Raw genomic sequence first — 21,243 nt, 5'->3', positions numbered from 1 at the left:
TCCTTTACTTTTATTTTTTTTTTATGGCACTCAAGAGCACGAGTCAAAAAGTGTAGAGGTGGTGCATCTGATTAAAACTGATATGGAGTATTTGTTCCTCGTCGTTTCAGTGAAGCCGAATACAACAACTTGTACAATTGTGTGCTTCCAACATTGAGGCAACAGTTTGCAGAGGTATCACATTGGCATGTGATGATCAGTTGTCCACAAACATTTGCCCATTAAGCTTATCCATTTTGAACCAACATTACAGTAAATATAATGTTTTCACCTTTAGCTTTTTTTTCTTTTCTTAAATAAACCATGTCTTTTCTCCAGATAAAGACAGGCAAATGTGTGAGTTTGCAGAATTTCCTATTGTTAAAAAGTTGCAGACAAAATGCTTTTTTATAGCTATTTTGTTCAGTGTTTACTTGTTCAAAGGATAGAGATTAACCATTTGTGGCATCTGGCTTCAACGCATCCATCCAGCAAGATTCTCCAGACAAAGGAGAGTTCAGATGTTTAGAATAATTTAAAACATGGTCTTATCTGATAACCACATTCCATAGCCTACTTTCTGCTTGTACAGGATCCTTATCAAGATAATGTGTCACAGAATGTTTTAGGATACTACAAACCTTGAGCTTGCTATGAATATTTGGTCAGTTACATATGCAATAAAAAATTGTAGCCAGACAAAATCGTGAATTAATCGTTATGAAAGATTAATACCCTTGGCTTTAATATTCAGACACTGCTGAAGGCCCTGATTAACTGGTTCAGTTGTGTGACCTTCAAGAGGACCATGATATAAAGTACGAAAGCTAAAAGAGACTTATTTTATGGCACAGCTGATCTACTGACACTTTACATACTGAGATATCACAGCACTGTGTAATTAATATGTTGCAAGCATCAGTTCTGTTAGATAGTTTTCAATAAAATGATGAGATCAAAACTTTGGCTGAGTTAGTTATGGCTGAGAAGCGTGGATGCTACAACAACAGTGTGAACAGATCTCACAGAAATACATCCATCTATCAGGCTAGACTGAATAAGATTAGACTATGGACAATTAGAGATGTTAGTCAGCTTACATGTCTTTGGACTTTGGAGGAAACCAGAGTACATGGTGGAACCACATGGTGTATCAGACTTGCCCTTTCTGCAGCTGCATGGTTTTCATCAGCCTAGCAGTGTTGCGTGTTATTTAGATCCCCTTTAGGAATTTATGTAGAACTTCAACGTATTGTTTCTCCAGTTCAGAAATTTTTAGGAAGCTTACATCCCATACCTAGAACCCATACAAAGAACCCCTTGAAGAAACTTTACTCTGTGGTGATTATTGGGAAAATAGTCAACACCAAAGAGAAGAGAGTGATGAAGAAGGGAGACTTTTACCACCCTGAAGTTGGTACAAATTTAACTTTAATAAAATTTCTTTTCACAAGTTCCAGTTTCTTCCAGTTTTAATCTCTTGAACTTTATAAGAGTGAAACAATGCAGCTTTTTGGCTTCTTCTTCTTCTTCTTCTTCTTCTTCTTCTTCTTCTTCTTCTTCTTCTTCTTCTTCTTCTTCTTCTTGTCCTTGTCATGTTTCCAAGAAAACACAAAATTCTAAGTAGCCTGTCTTGAGCACTCTTCTGTGGCGGAAAACCTGCTGACTCTTACGAAGCACTGATACTGGAGACTCCTTTGATCAATGTTAAATAAAATCTCCTTATAGTAAACATTAATCACAATGTGTTATTAATCAACAATGTTACACAATTGACACTTGATATTTTTCAGTAGCGCTGTGGTATAATGTATGTTAACCACTTTCCTGCAGAGATACAAGGAAGACCTCGTGTGTATCACTGATTTAAAATGGCACCGTGCAGTGACTGTGGCAGACTATCAAGAGGGCACAGCTGAGCTCACTGCAGCTTTAATTAATCTGACAGGAACCTAGGAAATGTTCTGAAGGCCATGAAAAGGAAAATGACAAACTTGATGCAGTCATGATGCCAAGTGACTAATTATCTCTATTAATGAACAAAGCTCAGCAGATTGCATAGCAACTATGGTTGCAAAAGCATCAACAACTTCCATTTAGAGAGGCAAACTCTAATTCAGCCTATCCAAATGGGTGAATGAAAAGAACGTCATGCCATATTATTTAAAGAAATCAGTATTTGCTGCATTACTTGCAACTATACTGTAAGCTTCAGTAGGAGTACGATGAGGTATTTGGATGAAATGTATTCAAGAATGTCTAAGGAATACCCATGGGGTGCTTGGGAATATCTTACATGTTTGGCTTCCATGCAGGATAACTTAAAACATCTGCTAGTGAGTCCCACAGCATCACATCTGGCCAAAACTAAAACATTGTCCACCAAAGCAAGGCTGTGAGTGTAGCATCTTTTTCTCAGTTGCCTTTCTGTGTGCTGTGGGCTTGGAAATTTTCACCTCTCATTCTCTACATTATACATATGACTCATGATCCCTGTCCTAATCAGTTCTGCTGTATGACAAATATTCTCCATGCCCCCTTGCTAAAAACCGTACAGGTCTTTTTAGCGCAGATATATTACAAGAGTATGGTAATTGACTCCTCACCACCATGAGCCTTGGCTTGACAAGGTCGTGTTAACCACAGCAGCTTGTGGAAGTTTTTAGCTCACTGCTTGTGCAATATTAGAGCACGAAGACACTTTTGTTTCTTTCTGAAAACCAGGCTTGGTATGAAAGCTCTTTGTTTCATAAGGGGAATTTGGGAAAGTTGGCACAGGTAGGAAATCCATAGCCATGTACATCGTGGAAATATCCAGAGTGAAGGCCACAGTCTGTCAGAAAGGACCCACCTAATAGAAGAAGGTGATGAAACATGGAAACGAATAGTAGGAAACAGGCACTTCCCTGCTCAAAACTTGCTGACATGAATCTCCTGCCTGAAGTATCACATAAAATATTGTCAGCTAGATATCTGCATCTGGGACTGAGCTTTCAATAAAACTGGATTTGAGTTCCTGGATGACTGGAATAACTATTTAACGTAAGTGATAGTACAGCAGGAGCGATGTTCACACAGACATTTTTCATGATGAAGCAACTAGAATTTCTGTGCGTTCCTCCTTTATTTATTCACTTTCTTTCTGAACCGAAAGTCAAGTATGATCAACTGTGGCATTGCAGAAGAAGCAGAACTCCTGAATAAAGTGCTCCTGGACTGAAATAATTCACATACATAGTTCTTGACACGAATGAACCTGGCTGCAGAGCTATAGTTGAGAACCTATTAAATTATTATTTTATTTTAACCTAATAAATTATTATTATTTATTATCTTCACCATTATTACATTAGACTATTGCTGCTGGAGCAAATTAGCAACATGGCATTCAATAAAAATATCCATATTTATGTTAATGGAAAGTTTTTTAATAAATAAAAGAGAGTGGAAGCCGTTATATACTCCCTTATACTTTAAAAGAATCTAACAATTGCTCCGTGAAGTGAACCATTTATAGAATTGACTTGTTTGAAGTACAACTGATCATTTTTGGATCAATTTAATTACTTTTTGAATTACCTTTTTTAAATATTTCTAGATTGAAAAATGTGCAAGGTCATTTTAATTATGAACTATAATTCTGTAAAATATTTGTCTATTTAAATTTAAACTATAAATATATAAATATCAGATCATTTTATCATTTTATTTGTTAAACACTAGTTTTGACCTGATGTTAACAAGGATCCAAAAAATGAAGATGATTGCTTTTAAAACCAGATTTTGTGACATAGTCCCTGTAACTTTCTCTAAATTCTCCAATTGTTGAAAAGATGTTAGTTCGTTTCCTGCCCTGGATCCGCAGTACCCGAAGGTTACTGGGAACGTATAAATAGATATAAAATTATTTGTCTTTTAGTTCTGGTCTTATAATTTGATTGGATAAGTGGCGTTCCAATACTGCTGATATTAAGTGTTTAAGCAGTATCACACAAGCAAGATTAACTTCTGCTTTAAGCCATGATCAAGAAGAAACAAGAAATGAACACTGTGTAATACATGCTTGAAACAATAATAGAATAGAAATGTCCTGTTTCCGAAGAAGCCGCACTTCTTTATATCTTATAGACTTTAGTATAGACTTTGTGTAATCTAGCTTACTAAATTGCTTACTAAATCAGGGATATAAATCATCATCCCTTTCTTCCTTTTCATCTTCAACTCACAAGCTTTCATATTTTATGGCAAAAATTATATTCCTGCAAAAGTGTATATACAGTAAGGTGTGTTTGCTATGACTGTGATGTCACTAATCCTACTGTAGAATAGGACGTGGAATTTTTTTGCGTGGTGAACAAGAACGAGTGGCGTAATACACACAGTGAAGCATCCCATTATAGTTATACATCAGGAAATACAGTCAATCTATGTATGCAGCACAACAAATAATACTAGATTTGTAAAGTTCTTCGTGACAAACTTCGATGTTGGCTTGTCGGAGCAGGTATTCCCAAAGCCCGGTATGCTAGGATTGCAATACTTTTCGAGGCGAGTAAATATGAGCGTATGACATTCCTCAATACCTGTGATGTCACGTCAATGTTGTGGAAAGTTTTTTGATTTTGTATAGAAAATTCTGCAGGAAAACCGAAAGCCCAGTCGGTACACCAATTATGTCCAGAGTATCACACTAAAGAAGCTGGCCATGATAGCTCAAAATTATAAACCTCTAAATTTAATATGGATGTCCATGGCAAAAAAGGCCACTTTGAGACCCGGTACCGTTCAGACCAGGGTCTACAACATATCCGATTTTGGTGCATTTTGTGTACAGGGATCCCTCGTTTATCGCGGTTAATGGGGACCGGAACCCCTCGCGAAAGGTGAAAATCCACGAAGTAGGATTGGCCCTAAGTTTGACCTTTTCACTGATGGTCATCATCTTCCTCTTCCTCTTGGGCTCACTAGAGGAATCTTTCGTGGGGCACGTCGCTTAGGAGGCATTGTAAGGGCTTAACAAAAAGTTAATTTTGAACACAATACGCGAGACACAGTTGACAGCGTGAACAAGAGTGGCGAGATACAACAAGGGAAGAAGCTGGGAGAGGATGCGATGATGCTCAGCCAATCAGCTCAGATCTCGCGCCGGGAACCAATCATGTGCCTTGTCTATGTGCCCGTGGGTATGTACAAAGCCTCTAACAGAGTTTGTCTCTTTGTCTGGCATTCTGGGAAACCGTTTTTATTTTTATTTTCAATGAATATTTTTGAAAAATCAGCGATGCACTGAGCCCGCGAAACTTGAACCGCGAAACTTGAACCGCAAAGTGGCGACGGATTACTGTATTACCTAAATTAAATTCAATTTAATTCAATTTATTTGTATAGCGCTTTTAAAAATTCGCCTTGACTCAAAGCAGCTTTACAGAAGAATAGAAACAGGAAAAATAGTACAGTTTAATTTTAAGTTAACATTTATTAAGTTACTATTAATGAACAAGCTTGAGGTGACAGTGGCAAGGAAAAAGTCCCTGAGATGATATGAGGAAGAAACCTTGAGAGGAACAAGACTCTGAAGGGAACCTCATCCTTATTTGGGTGACACTAGACAGGAAATAACGTCAATGTAAATAATGTCCTTTCTACAACAGTTTGTAGTTGTGCAACCGAGAGCTCCTGAGTTTACCACAGACCTAACACTAATTCCTTCCTGCTGAAATCTTCAAATGATTGCTGATAAAGACAAGACCATACAAACTATACGTACACTAGACATGCTAAATTGAATGTGAATTCTAGCAATAGTTTGTTACACGTTCTGTGTGTTATCAGTTAGTCTTTGTGTTGCATGACTAACCTGCAATGCTCTATGTGGTTCTGGCTTTTCTGGCAAATATTTCCATGCCTGAGCAAAAATAAACAAAACACATTATAAAAGTAATATCAGTCTGTGGCCCGAGTCACACCTGTGCTGATATTCAGTAATCTTGCTTGTGTGATTTTTTTATATATGCTGGTTGATTCACACATGATCTTTTTGCGCATATATTACAATCGTGGTCATGGAACATCATGTGCTGTGTGCTTGGGTCATGTTAACAGATTGTATGGCTCAGGAAAGACTGACTCACGCAGGCATGAGGAACTAGCATGCTGAATAAAAAATGTTTTTGTAAATCTCTGTTGAAACTTTTAGTTTGGTTTAACGCAACTCTGGATTAGAGAGAGTGGTGAGTAATTGCCACGTACAGCAAAATGTTTGAAAAGGCTTAATAATGGTCAATTTGTGTAAAAACAAATTTTTATATAGAAAGAAAGAGATCTTTAGATGATGAAATAGGATGATTCAAAATAAAGATGAGATGATGATTTCCACATTATATTTATATGCTTTTAGTGGTTTTATCTGGAAGAGCTTATCTGTCATAGTGACCATAAACACTTCTGTGTTAGAAATGCTGTCTATGTTTCCATGGAAGTGCTGTAAATAATAACTGTTTAGAGACTGTGGCCTTGTCTCTAAAAATGGAAAGATCAGAGTTAAAGATTATTTTGTGCCTCATCTATGTGTTCAGTTATTTGAAGAATTTTTTCTTTGTCAGGTTATTGCTGACTTTCCCAGCAGGATAGCAGTGGAATGCAAGGAAAGCTTTGATATATATTTTTTCCAGCCTTGGGTGTGGGAACCATGTGTCCTGTTCAGTAGATAAATAGTGTTTATCAGGACTGGCATGGGCATTCTGTATGCTTGCAGGATTCAGAGAGGACAAGATATTATGTGACATGGTTATTCGTCTCTCTGTCTCTGTGATGAGTGCCTAAATGACTAACCCCATTCACACATGACAGGATTTTAATGTTTGATGGTTGTTTTGGTAATAGTGCATGGTGCAGATTATGAGTGTGATTTGATTTCTTCATTGCTTTTTTCAAAGTGAGGTACAATCAGTGTTGGTAGCTTATTGACATCATCATTTGGCATATTTTAGATCTCTTTAACAACTGCTGCTGGTTATACACATTTGGTCAACTCACTACCGGTGTGTAAAGCCTGACTAAGTGCTGATAAGTCCCAATGAAAAATCACTGATCACCTTTGTTTACCACGACGAATCAATTACCATTACAGTTTACAACAACTAATCCCTGACCACAACTGTTCACCACAACTAATCCCTGACCACAACTGTTCACCACAACTAATCCCTGGCCATCACAGTTTACAGCTACTAATCCCTGACCACCAAAGTTGACCACAACTAATCCCTGGCAACCACTGTTCACCACAACAAATCCCTGAACACCACTGTTTACAACTAATCCATAACACCACTGTTCACAACAGCTATTCACTGATCACTGATTGTTTGTCCCATAACAACTAATCCCTGGCCATCACAGTTTACACCAACCAATCCCAGAACACCACTATTCACAACAGCTATTTGATGATCATACCATTTAATTTTTTTTTGTAGTTAACACATTGCTTGCCAATTTTTGCAAATAATAAAAGGGAAACTTTTCTATATATACTTATTTCCATTTTTATTTCAGGTATTATTTTTATATTTTAGGTATTTTCTAAAATATCTAAATACATCAAAATACAATTTCCTTACTAAATCCTTTTTTTTCTCTAATTAATAATGTTTTAGTTTGTATTTTGCTAAAACTCTATTTTATTTTATTTATCAGCAAATCTTTCTTTTTCAAATTCATTAAATGTGTCTATGATGTAGTCTGGTGACTTCCAGCAAGATTTTTCATTAGCTACTTTCCCCTTTATCATATTTTCATATATCTACATGTTTCGCACACTATTATTCACAACTGCATGAAATTTAATTCTATATGCGGAACTTCCCATTTTACAAGGATGAGACTATTAGAGACTTTCTAAATGAGTAACTATTCTTAATGATTTATTAGAAGGAAATGAAGGATTAGATCACAGCTAACAGTGTTAAATCATTTGTTTTGCTACCAGAACATTCTTTTGTACCACAGAATGTTCAAATTCGGGAAACTGGCTTGGTTTTGAAAACATAAAGGATTTCCCAATTTTCCTTTTGAGACCACTGGAGACATTACTTTAGTAACAAAGTAAAATAATATTTTAAGATAAGTTCTATATGCTAAATTTTCACTGCGTAACCCAGACTGTGCATAGCCCTATGTTACTCCCTGTTTATGCTATATATGTAATTTAGTGTGGTGTTTTTCACTGCCGAACATTCTCTACATTTCCAGCATTCCTAACTGAGGAAAATTACGGATGAGAAAACCTCTATGAGCTAAGCTGTAGAAAAACATTGGTAAATGCCACAGCTGAAATGCACTGAGGTTTCACCGAGGCCAAATCCAGACAGCAGTTAACTGTTACAGTTTCAGACTGTGCCACACTTCATGAATTATTGTCTCTAATCAGATTCCTTAAGTAACATTCTAGTAGCACGTTTTATACAACAGGGTAAAGAGTACAATACTGCAAAAAAAAAAAATTATTATATTATGTGATGAATTTTAACACGTTAGTAATCCGATATTTAGGGGTGAAGAAAACCCCCTGGGTTTAGTTTTATTTAAGTCGTTTGAGAATGTGTAATGAAATGAAAATCCATCAAAGTATTTACTTACTTCTGTATTTGTGATGCCATTTAAACAATGATGATGATCACAACTATTATAAACTGAGAACAAGTTTTCAGATTTTTAGAACCTGATGTATTATGATGATAATCATGTAATTAAATGTTTTCCTTTAATAAGCTTCTCTGACTTGTTCATCCAGAAATCTGCCTCCTTGAGTGTGTTGCCTGGCGAGGAGCCTTGCGAAAGCCCATTGCCCAAAGACTGGAAGTGTTACATGGCACCACATGGACAGAAATACTACGTCAACACTGTAAGCAATGGTGAGCACATCTGAATGCATTTACCCACAATACAATCACAAATCCTGCTATTTGGACTCTTTGAATTTCATTCATTCAATATGTTTTTGAGAGGTGGGGGAATATATTCAGACCATGCACAGAAACTCTACACAGACCGTTTCCCAAGCTCCTGGGCTCAGGATCAAACTGGGGACCTTAGTTCCATGAGACGGAAACGCTACACATGCTGTGAATCTTTAAAACTAATTTCTTAGTTTAAGGTCAAGCCGCATGCCAAATTAAGAACAGGTCTGCTTATACTATGTGTGAGTATGTGAGGCTGGTACAAGGCGGTGTCATTAGATCAGAGGCTTGTTCAAGCTATCTCCTATTGTCTTCACATGTTGCTTCAAAACAATCAACATTGTGTCTGTTCCTCAGTGGACTGTCCTACGTCCTCATTCCCACCCACATGACATCCATCAGGGCATTTTCAAGATGACTAAATAAGGATCTGGGCTGAGAGCAGAATTAGTCAGGCTATAATTCTCTATTGACAGTCTCTGTTCACACGTTTACTGTAGGTTTATTTCCAAGGAAGTGTTGTGTTTCATAGCAAATTCTGCATTTTTCAAAATGACAGAAATCTGTACAATACATGAGCTGCAAATGAGTGATAATAGAGAATATCTATGAAGAGTATCTATTAGAGGTGAAAACACGCTGGATCTTGTTTACACAAACATTCCCGGCGCGTACCGTGCGGAGCCCCGCCCCCACCTCGGCTACTCAGACCACATCACTGTTATGCTAATTCCAGCATACAGACCACTCGTCAGACGCTCAAAACCGGTTCTGAAGCAGGTGAAAACCTGGCCAGCAGGAGCCACTTCTGCTCTTCAGGACTGCTTTGAGTGCACTGACTGGAATATCTTCAGGGAGGCTGCAACCAACGGCGACTCCGTCAACTTGGAGGAGTACACGTCAGCAGTGACCAGTTACATCGGCAAGTGCATTGATGACGTGACCGTTTCCAAGACCATCACTACACGCCCCAACCAGAAGCCGTGGATGAATGCTAATGTGCGTGCTCTGCTGAGGTCTAGGGACCTAGCCTTCAGAACAGGGGACAGGGTGGCCCTAAGAACAGCAAGGGCCAAACTGTCCCGAGCCATCAGAGAGGCAAAGCGTGCACATGCCCAGACAATCCACAGCCACTTCCAGGACAGCGGAGACACCCGGCGCATGTGGCAGGGCATACAGGCGATCACAAACTACAAGACAGCTTCACCTGCTTGTGATAGCGACGCCTCCCTCCCAGACGCGTTGAACGAGTTCTACGCTCGGTTCGAGGTACAGAACAACGTTACGCCAAGGAAGACCATCCCTCGTCCCGACGACCAGGTACTCTGTCTATCCACGGCCGACGTGAGGAGATCTCTATGCAGAGTTAACCCACGGAAGGCTGCTGGACCAGACAACATTCCTGGCAGGGTGCTCAGAGAATGTGCGGAACAGCTAGCGGATGTCTTTACGGACATCTTCAACATTTCCCTGAGCAGCGCTGTTGTTCCTACGTGCCTCAAAACTACCACCATCGTTCCTGTCCCAAAGAAGTCTACAGTGTCTTGCCTCAATGACTATCGTCCCGTTGCACTCACACCCATAGTTATGAAGTGCTTCGAGAAGCTCGTCATGAGGCACATCAAGACCCAGCTACCACCCTCACTTGACCCCCTACAGTTCGCGTATCGTCCAAACCGCTCCACAGACGATGCCATTACCACAGCCCTCCACTTAGCCCTCACCCATCTGGACAATAAGGACACTTATGTACGAATGCTGTTCATAGACTTTAGTTCAGCATTCAATACAATCATCCCTCAGCACCTGATTGGGAAGCTGAGCCTGCTGGGACTAAACACCTCCCTCTGCAACTGGATCCTGGACTTCCTGACTGGGAGACCTCAGTCAGTCCGGATCGGGAACAGCATCTCCAGCACCACCACACTGAACACTGGAGCTCCTCAAGGCTGCGTGCTCAGTCCACTGCTGTTCACTCTGCTGACTCACGACTGTGCAGCAATGCACAGATCGAATCATATTATTAAGTTCGCCGATGACACGACCGTGGTGGGTCTCATCAACAAGAACGACGAGTCAGCATACAGGGAGGAGGTGCAACAACTAACTGCCTGGTGTAGAGCCAACAACCTTTCTCTGAATGTGGACAAAACTAAAGAGATGGTTGTGGACTTCAGGAGAGCACAGAGCGACCACTCTCCGCTGAACATCGACGGATCATCTGTAGAGATCGTCAAGAGCACCAAATTTCTGGGTGTTCATCTAGCGGAGAACCTCACCTGGTCACTCAACACCAGCGCCATCACCAAGAAAGCCCAGCAGCGTCTCTACTTCCTCCGAAGGCTGAGAAAGGCACATCTCCCTCCCCCAACCCTGACCATGTTCTACAGAGGGACCATTGAGAGCATCCTGAGCAGCTGCATCACTGTCTGGTTTGGGAACTGTACGATCTCGGATCGCAAAACCCTGCAGCGGATAGTGAGGACAGCGGAGAAGATCATTGGGGTCTCTCTTCCCTCTATCATGGACACCTACACCACACGCTGCGTCCGCAAAGGCAACAGCATTGTGGATGACCCCACACACCCCTCACACACACTCTTCACCCTCCTGCCGTCTGGAAAAAGGTACCGAAGCATTCGGGCCCTCACGACCAGACTGCGTAACAGTTTCTTCCCACAAGCCATCAGACTTCTCAATAACCGAACTGTACTATACTGAGCACAACATACACACACATCATCTGTATGGACTGCACAGACCCTCACAAAACACACACACTGTTTTGCACACTTTTCTGCTGTTTTTGCACATATTGGACAATATCTCAGTCATCTGCTGTTTTTTGCACAACTCCATATATAATCCAAAGGACCTGCTGCTAAGAACCTGCTGCTGTTCATTCTTTTACTGCACAAAATATCGTTTGAACATTCAGTATTTACACTGGTCGGTCGGCGCTGTTTCTGTTACTGTGTATTGTCTTTTGTGTATTGCATTTTTTGTACTTTTTGTATTGTCTTGTAACTTAATGTCTGCACTGTTTTTTGTCCTGCACTGTCTTTTGTCCTGCACTGTCTTGCTTGTCTTGTCCTGCACTGTTTGCACCAGGTTGCACAGTTGCACTTTATGTGGCTAAGACTACTTACATGTCCTTAGCCCTGTCTTTGTTTTATGTAGCACCTTGATCCTGGAGAAACGTTGTCTCATTTCACTGTGTACTGCAACAGCTATATATGGTTGAAATGACAATAAAAAGCTTCTTGACTTGACTTGACTTGACTTATTACATTTTAGCGTTTTCAATCACATGATTTTTCTAATGAGGGGCCATTTTTTTAGACTGAAATTTGCTTTATTCACGAATGTGACTGGATATGAAAGGTAGCACAAATTACTCACCTTACTTGAAAAGAGGGTAAAGATTACATCAGTAAATACAAAAAGTTGTGATTTTTATGCACTTTCCCCTGAACTGCCAACACACTGCAGGGACTGGATGTAATTGTGAGTCAAAACACTCTCATACATTACAGTAGCTCTTAATTTAAGAAAGTTAATTCTTGTTGCTTTGACCTGTTGCTAAATGGCCCTGACAGCCTGTACACCACTTTCAATTTCAAGGCAATCGAGGCAGCTGGTTTCTATAAAGCTAATTCCTCAGCACTCACTAAAGTTGTTAATGTGTAAACAAAGACTTCATATGATTGTGGACCAGTCACTCACATAAATCCCCCTGCTGACTAATGTACTGGAACGCACCTATTATAAATCGACTACATTCCTAATCTGTTTAGCCTGTGCTCCGTCACCGCTTGTGGACATGACCGTTTCAGTGAACAGTGAAGAAAACCATTACACAGCAAAACAAGCTTGAGTTTGGAGGATTTTACTATGGTTTCTGATGCTCTGTATGTCAGATTGCCACACATTATCTTGTGTTGTTTGGTTGCCATGGTGACATGACGAGTATAGTTTGTATCTGCGTGTGTGTATATGTGTGGAGGTGGGGGGTTGTGTTGTGTTATGTTGTGCTTTGTGGCTTCCTTCCTGTTCTGTGTAGCAGCTTTTTGGTTCAGTGGCTCTCTGCCCTACTGGTTATATCCATCATGGCACAACAAACCGTATGGAATAAATGTCATGGTGCGCAATGAGAAACAGACCACTGGTCAAAAAAAATAAAAATCTAAATTGAGGTGGATGAATAGAGCATGAAACTTAGTAATATATTGTTCATATCTAGAATTGCTCTTCTACTGTTTACAATATTTTGTCAGCTGTTACATGCTTACTGTTCTCTGAACCGTCCGTCCCTTGAGCTGCCCTGCTAAGTCTTTTTCCTTAGGAATATTTTTAAACTGAGTAAAATAAATCCTTGTACATTTTTTGACACGGACATTTATGCAAATAATAATATTTTGACATTTATGCAAATAATAACAGCAAAAAGAGTAACTTTCTTTCTAAACTTAGCTAGCTGGTTTTAAACAAAGTGTACCTAGTGCTTTTACAGCTGTACAGTATGCTTCATTGTGTTGGGATTTCTTGTTGTGTTGGGAATGATTATGTGTCAAGAATAATATGAGTTGTATAAAATGATTTAAGAATAGAAATTAATAATAGGAAATGTTATTTTCATTTAGCTTGTGCTTCACGAGTATTAGATTGGTTGCAGCTAGAAATGAAGTTAAGCTAAATTTGATCATGCTACTTGTATTGAAGATGCTGTAGTTCTTCTCCTTGATATTTTCACAGGGAATGGTATGCAGCTTTTGTTTTGAAAGCAATTATTAACCATAAGTTCAGATCAATGTCGTATCATGTCTTCTGGTCAATGGTCTACTTTTTACTTTACGTTCTATGCTTTGAGGAATTTGCCTTTATATGGGCTCTGAACAGAGGGGCTGTCAATTAGAAAAGGTTTTAAAGTCAGTTCTTAAGGACACTTGTAAACTTAACAATAAAACCTTACTTGATTAATTACATAACCTCATTTAAATGTATCTTCCATATTAATCAATTATCAAATTAATCAATAAATTACAAAATAAAGAAATTTTTTTGGAAATATCAGATGGTGAAATTGCTTATAATCAATGAAAAATGAAGGCTATACCCTTGGAGAAGTTGTCAGGCAGGAGCAGCAGGCACCACAGTCGATGCCGTTACAGATGGCGCTAAATAAAAGATGGACTTCATAACTAGACGTAACTAGGGCAATATTTACAGCATTAGCCATATCTGCTTTATAGACCAGAAGCATATGATATTCTGCCCGTTGTCATCGATAATAAGCCTGCCCGAGAGATCGGAGGACATCGATGTGGAATCTCAGCCCTGACATCTTGTTGCAGGACACTTGTTTGAACGAGATCATTTGATTTATGTTTAGCGCAGATGCTTGTTGCTAAGTAACCAGTTCAGAGTCAGAGATTATTAAATGATCTGCATGCATTATTTTAGTCTTTTATTACATTTGCAAAGACAGTGACTGATCCTGCATAGACTTTTGTCCTTTCTATACTTCAGTTTTATGGTGATGAATACCCACAGTAGCTAAAGTGCCCCATTGATATTCGAGTCAGACGGAGGAAAGTGATGGGAGAAACGATTTCGGATTAGTTGTGCATTAGCAAACAGAATAAACCCAATCAGAACGACATCGTTGACATGCTAATTAGAGTTACATAACATTATTGGCGTTTATGAGAAGGAAACATGTCTTCTCTACATTAGCAGTCTGCAGGCAATTACATTATCATCACCAGTTTAGCTGATGCCTTTCATATTATCGATCGCCTCATTAGAAGAAGCGGGGAGGAAAAGTCGCATGATTGAATGCACTCTGATGACATACTAAATCATTTCTGAAAGATCTTGAGCTCACACTGCCAAATCTATTCTCCATGCATGCCATTTGTGCTGAACTGATGGCATGGGCTTGCTTTCTCTGTTGGCACGTCAAAGCTTCATCTAAATCTGTGTGGATAACATTATCAGTCCTGTTTTACTTCGGCTTTTAATAAATTCTGTTTACTCTGTTGCACGGTTTGCGTACTGGACATAAATGAGTAACCGGAGTAACACCCATGGTCAGATTTATTTTTCAGACAATTTAGGATTCATCACAACTTCGTTAGTTGAAAGGGTGCAAACCAGAATGAAAGAAATGTCCACTTGTTTTTGGGGTTTCCATGTTCAGCAGTGAATATATTTGCCAAGTAACAATGCACAGTAGTGCATAATGCCTCACATGATAGCAGACACTTGGGGCTTTAACAATTTGTTGTTTTTCATATGCATATATTCATATTTCTTTTTTCCTCTAGCCTAGAGTGGGTGATATTTTCATAGTCAAAGTAAATGCTGATGTCAAACCAATTTCTGGTCTCTGGGATGCAAGTGCTTGTTCATAAGGCTCTAAAATGTGAAGGCGTTACCTTCAAGCCTTAAAGTTCTTTATAAGAATCTGTTATACCAGCTTAGGTTAAAACAAACATCTCTGAATCATTTTATGTCAGACCTGCGGCCATAAATTAATTCATCTCTTTATACTGAGTAAAAATTTCTGTCGATTTTTATTCTGCCTGCATAATTTAATGGCAGTGTACTGTACTGGTAAAAAAGTATTAAAGGAGTTTAGATTATCCAGATTACTTGCTACAGTGCACTACATTCTCAGGTCCAACACAGCACTCTGATTAATCGATGTAATTTCCTGGAAATACTCTACAATTCTCATTTTCTGCTGCAGAGACGACATGGGAAAGGCCTTCCAGTGTTCCTGGGACGCCCAGAACATTATTACGACACAAGAACTCCTTACCAACAGGTGAGCCTGCTTTCTAAGCAAAATGCACCTTTTCATGTTTTTCATGTACCTACTTTATTTTAGTAGTGGTAATATATTTCCTGTGGTAAAATGTCAGCTGTGTTTTGAACCTTAGCAACATGTTCAGTAACCAGTGATTCCCTTGCAGTCAAGAACAGGATGCTGACATCATGGATTGCCCTGTAATTGGCTTCAAAATAACAGCACCAAGAAAAATAAACATTACGCACAATGACTAAAGTGTTCCATTAAAATAATAGTACTACTCAAATAAATAAAGAGACCTTACAGATTTATTTCAGACTATTTCCCTTTGTGCATAGACAAGATCGTTAGCAAAATTAGTGATACCAAAGAAGTACTTTAGATACAGTCTGTTAAATTCATCACCATTCATTTGCTTGACTGACAAAATGAAGATATTGGATATAATTAAGCACCTTATTCAAGCACCTAAATGTCTAGACCAGTTGGAGAATCTGACAGGAAGATGAAAAATACCTCCTCCAAATCAACACATTGTGGATTGTATACACAAAAAAACACACCAAATACTCAAAACATAGTGGTGGATTGTTTGCTGTTCTGTGAAGCTGGCATGAGGATATTCTGAATATTCATATCACAAAGTACCAGGAAAGTTCAAAACCTGGTTGGCTCTGCCAGGAGGTTATGTCTCTACCATAAATATGTTTCAATTAGATGATGACCTCAAACATGCATCCAAATCAACATAGTAAACACAAAATGAATGTTTTATAATGGTTCGGGATTTGAACTATATTAAAAACATGTGTTGTGAATGGATGGTTTATGGAGGAGTGGCCCAAAGTCTCAGGGATGTTGTTCACTCCAGAGTTCGCTTCTCCGAAAGAATGGTTGTGAAACTAGTGTTTTTGGAAAAAAGAAAAAAAAATTGTGGGCTTTGTTTGAAATGTTGTGTTAAATTAATGCCTCTACACATTATGCTTACATCATTGCATGTTTTATTCATTGCATATGTATGCAGTTTTTCTCATTTTCATGAAAATGCAGGATTTCTGTGATAGTAGAGGTGCAATATGTGGTGTAAATGCAGTGCATTGTTTTAACCTCTCTTCGTTCCAGTCTCATTCTTATTAAACAACCTCCCACACAGACTCACCCACACTGTGATTCTCTAAAGATGCCCAAGATTTGATTAACACTCTCAATTTTAAGCTTATGCATTGCTGCAGGCTTCTGTGGTCAACCAAACAATACCATAAATAGAGCCAGCACAGTGATGGGATCTTTGTCTCTATGGGGTGTGTGATTAAGCTGAAGTGATAAACGTGATCGTTAAAGATTCCCCAGCCTTTTTAAAAGCTGTCACATGAGACTTGTTTGCATTAAGCTCTTGTCATTTTAGCTTTGTGTAGCCTTGCAGTGTACTTGCTCAAATTCCAATTAGTTCACTTTATTAGGAACACTACCATAGGAATACTACCATTACATACCTCCACACCATACCCTCCCCGACCCCCACCCCACTATCACCTCCAGAACAGCCTTAATTCTTAACAGAAATTTTTCCTAACATCACACAGTGTTGGAAACATTCCTTTGAGATTCTGGTCCAAATTAACATGATTGCATCACATAATTGTTGCATATTTATCAACTGCATGGTTCTGCTCGAAACCCCCTGTTCTACCACATTCCAAAGGTGCTCTGGATTCAGATCTAGTGACTGGGGCGGCCAGTGAAGGGCATTGAAATCATAGTCATTTTTATCTAACCAGATTGAAATGACTTGTGCTTTTTGACATGGCACATTATCATTCTGCAAATTGTTACTACAAGATGGGTAAATTATCCCATAAATGGGAAGACAGCATCAATAGTCTGTGGCATTCAAATTAAGCTTGATTGGTAGTAAGGGGCCTAATGTATGTCAAGGAAACTTTCCCCATACCATTATGCCACCACAGACTGAACTGTTGACACAAGACAGACTAGGTCCATGGATTCATTGCTGTTTACAAATTGTACTGTAACTCAATGTGCTTGTGGCTATACCACTCTGAGATCGCTTGATCTGTCTGACCTTGGAAGCTAAGCAGACTAAGGCTTGGCTAGTACTTAAATGAGAGACTGCCTGGGAATCAGGTGCTTTAATCTATATAATGGGGCAGTGATGGCTCAAGTGATTAAGGCTCTGGATTGTGGATCGGGGTTCGAGCCCCAGCACTGCCAAGCCGCCACTGTTGGGCCCTTGAGCAAGGTTCTTAACCCTCCCTGCTCCAGGGTGCTGTATCATGGCTGATCCTGTGCTCTGACCCCAACCTCCAAAGTTAGGATATGTGAAGAAAGAATTTCACTGTGCTATAATGTAAATATGACAAGCCAACGCTTCCATAATTCTACCATCTATGTGCCTCTGCAGAAATTCAGATACATCAGACAAGGTGATGTTTATACAAACTTTTCCCACACAATTTTTTTGATCCTGTAGCCCAGTGTAGCCTGTTCTTGGATGATGGGAGTAAAACCTAATTTAGTATTTACTGCTGTTGTAGCATCAGGATTTGCCTCAGGATTTAACATGTTCTGAGATTTTCTGATGACCACAATTGTAAAGAGTGGTTACAGTATATGAGTTAAAGTAGCCTTATAGTCAACATTAACCAGGCTAACCATTCTCCTCTGACCTCTAACCAAGGTATTCCTCACAGTTACAGTCAGTCACTCATTGGATGTTGTTGTTTCTTATACCTTCCTGTGTAAACTGTGTAAAAATCCCAGGATATTACAGTAGTAGTTTCTGAAATACGCAAACCTGCCCTTCTGACACCAAAATCCACACTACAGTCCAGGTCACAGAAATCACATTGTTTCTCAATTTTGATGTTTGATGTGAACATTAACTGATGCTCTTGACCAGTATATGGATGATGATGATGATGATAATGATGATGATGATGATTGGCTAATTGGATAATGAATGATTTGAATGTGCAGGTCTATGGGTGTGCCTAATAAAGTGGCCAGCAAATGTATATTTAGTACAGATATACAGGAGAGAGGAACCTTCATTTCCTTTATGTGGTGGAAAGATAATTGAATTTACTAGTAATTATAAAAAAAAAAATGTTGAAACTGCTGTGTAGCAACTAATGTAATTGTGACACAGCCCTGAGAGATCAGTCACTCAATATAAATGGAGGAAGGAAACTGTAAATGTGTTCAGGATGAGAAGATCTCCACATAAGGATGTGTCTTATTAGTGGCTTTACCGTTCGTGAGCACGTGTTGTTGTCAGTATTGACTCATACGACTGAGCATGAGGAGCTCCACACACTTTCAAGGGAGTGCTTGTCAGGCACATTGATTCATGTGTTGAAATTTGATCAAAAGACTAAAGTCCCTCTTATGTTTGGTTGACCATTCATTGCTGAATTGTATACCACATCTTCTGTGGTGTTTTTGAAGATTAAACAAGGCCCCTGTGAGGGTGACATTTGCGCCTACCCGCCTTCTGTTATAATAGAATAGAGCGGCGTGTTTTCAAGCACAATCACAACATGCACTTTTCTTTCAGTACTAAAAACACAGACGCTGAAGTTGAAATTGAATTCAGCACAGGACGGTGCCATTAAAATGTTGAGTGAATAAAAATACTACAGAAAAAGAAATAATACTTCTCAAAACACTTTTGTTTGCTTTGGAGTTGGCATTCTGTCCGTAACGAGTGTATGCACACACACACACACACACACACACACACACACACACACACACACACACACACACACACGCACACACGCACACACACCACACACCACACACACACACCACACACACACACACACACACACACACAAACACACACCACACACACACACACACACACACACACACACACACACACACACACACACACACACCACACACCACACACATACACACACACACACACACACACCACACAAACACACACACACACACACACACACACATTATGTGCATTTTCTTTCGCAACTCCATCTAGAAATCTTAATCACCCAGGACATGACCTGTTCCTCAAGTCAGGAGTAACCTGAAGATAGGAATAGCTCATTTCTTATTTCTGAGTTTGTCAAGCTCACTTCCTTCCACTGTGTCTCTTTCCAGTGAATGGATTTCATGGCAGCAGTGGCCCATTGCATCAGACAGAGCAGTCACATGTACCAAAACAGAAGGCCAACACAGATCAACAGGTAGGACTGATCTGCTACTGTAGATCTCGCCTTCTTTATTTAACTTTATAACCACCATCCATCTCTGCTTAAGCTGAAATTTATGAAAGTGGTCTTTCATCAGCCCTCTGAAACATTACACAAATGTTTCCACACACATACCAAAAAAAAAAAGACTACCTGTGAGGCAGACATTAAGAGCACTAAAAGAACCTAAACCTCTGGCTTATATGCAGATTGCTACAGAACAGGGTGACTTGCCTAGCCTTTCCTCCCACTCAGGCTTTGTTTAGCCTTAGCAAAACATCCATGGGAATCCTAGTAATAATGTAGTGTTTCTTGCGTTATAATTGCACACAGTACAGTTAAAAAAAAACTAGTATTAAGAAATAGGAGTGCTTTTGTATTATAAGCTATTGCAGTTACAAATCACACACTATAAAGTTGTAAAGGAGTATAAAATGTTTAGAATGTACAAGTATCTAAGATACTCTATAAGTATTTCTAAATTAGACAGGAAGAGACTGGTTATTCTTCCCAAGGAAGGCTTTACCAAAAAGATGTGAAGTGGTCTGGGAAAATCCATCGGATGCTTCTGTGGCTGATCTCTGGCTAAAATAAATGTATTTGTGCCTGCAATATGATTTTTTAGCCTATTAACATATTTGAGCAAAATTATTTGGAGATTGATATGTTTTTATGCTCCTGTAGAGCTAGGCTTCCTGCACATTGTATAAGGAACCAGTTTAATGGGTGGTTGTGATAAAGCAGTCAGTCTGCCAAAAGATGAAACCTTGTTGAGATGAGGGTGATTTCCATACAGTCATTCAATTACATTCACTCATACAGTGAAGCTGCTGTTTGCTGTGTGCCAAAGTGAATAAGCCTAATCGATTTTCAGTTTGTAATCAGATACCTTCTGTCGTGTTATGAGGCTACACCATAGTAATGTAATTTTTTTCCCTTTTCATGTTTTGGGAGAGAAACTGACATTAAAATGCTATAACTTTATGTTGCACCAATATTTCAGCATTCATACGTATATAGTAGAAAATATGCCATAATGTGACCCTGGTCTTTGTTTTGTTAATTATGATTCCCATCTAAATCCTACCTGAAATTATCCAACCTGAAATAATGTGACTTCTAAAGATTAAAAACACAGCATTATTATAACACACAAGAGCAACTGAGCCAATCTGAAAGGTCTAACTGAAAGGTAAATTAGTTACACGTTTTACTGAAAGATTTACTATTACAAACTTAATAGAAT

The 21,243-nt window shown here is 39.1% G+C and overlaps 1 protein-coding gene across 3 annotated transcripts in view; it reads left to right on the top strand.

Annotated features, from left to right (window-relative positions):
• Positions 1–21,243, top strand: part of LOC113662587 (growth arrest-specific protein 7-like) — a 38,922-nt gene that overhangs the window by 1,216 nt on the left and 16,463 nt on the right. For 2 of the 3 annotated variants that reach the window (XM_027177518.2, XM_027177517.2), the window contains exons 2-4: positions 8,774–8,894; positions 15,694–15,771; positions 19,906–19,991. In XM_027177518.2, the coding sequence (XP_027033319.2) occupies positions 8,774–8,894; positions 15,694–15,771; positions 19,906–19,991 (285 nt within the window). The remainder of the gene's footprint in view (positions 1–8,773; positions 8,895–15,693; positions 15,772–19,905; positions 19,992–21,243) is intronic. The other variant, XM_027177519.2, reaches the window with a different exon arrangement.

The sequence above is a fragment of the Tachysurus fulvidraco genome, chromosome 8 (assembly GCF_022655615.1).
Source record: "Tachysurus fulvidraco isolate hzauxx_2018 chromosome 8, HZAU_PFXX_2.0, whole genome shotgun sequence".
Classification (NCBI taxonomy): domain Eukaryota; kingdom Metazoa; phylum Chordata; class Actinopteri; order Siluriformes; family Bagridae; genus Tachysurus; species Tachysurus fulvidraco.
The sequence above is the reverse complement of the archived record's forward strand: the minus strand, read 5'-3'. Positions and strand labels throughout refer to the sequence as shown.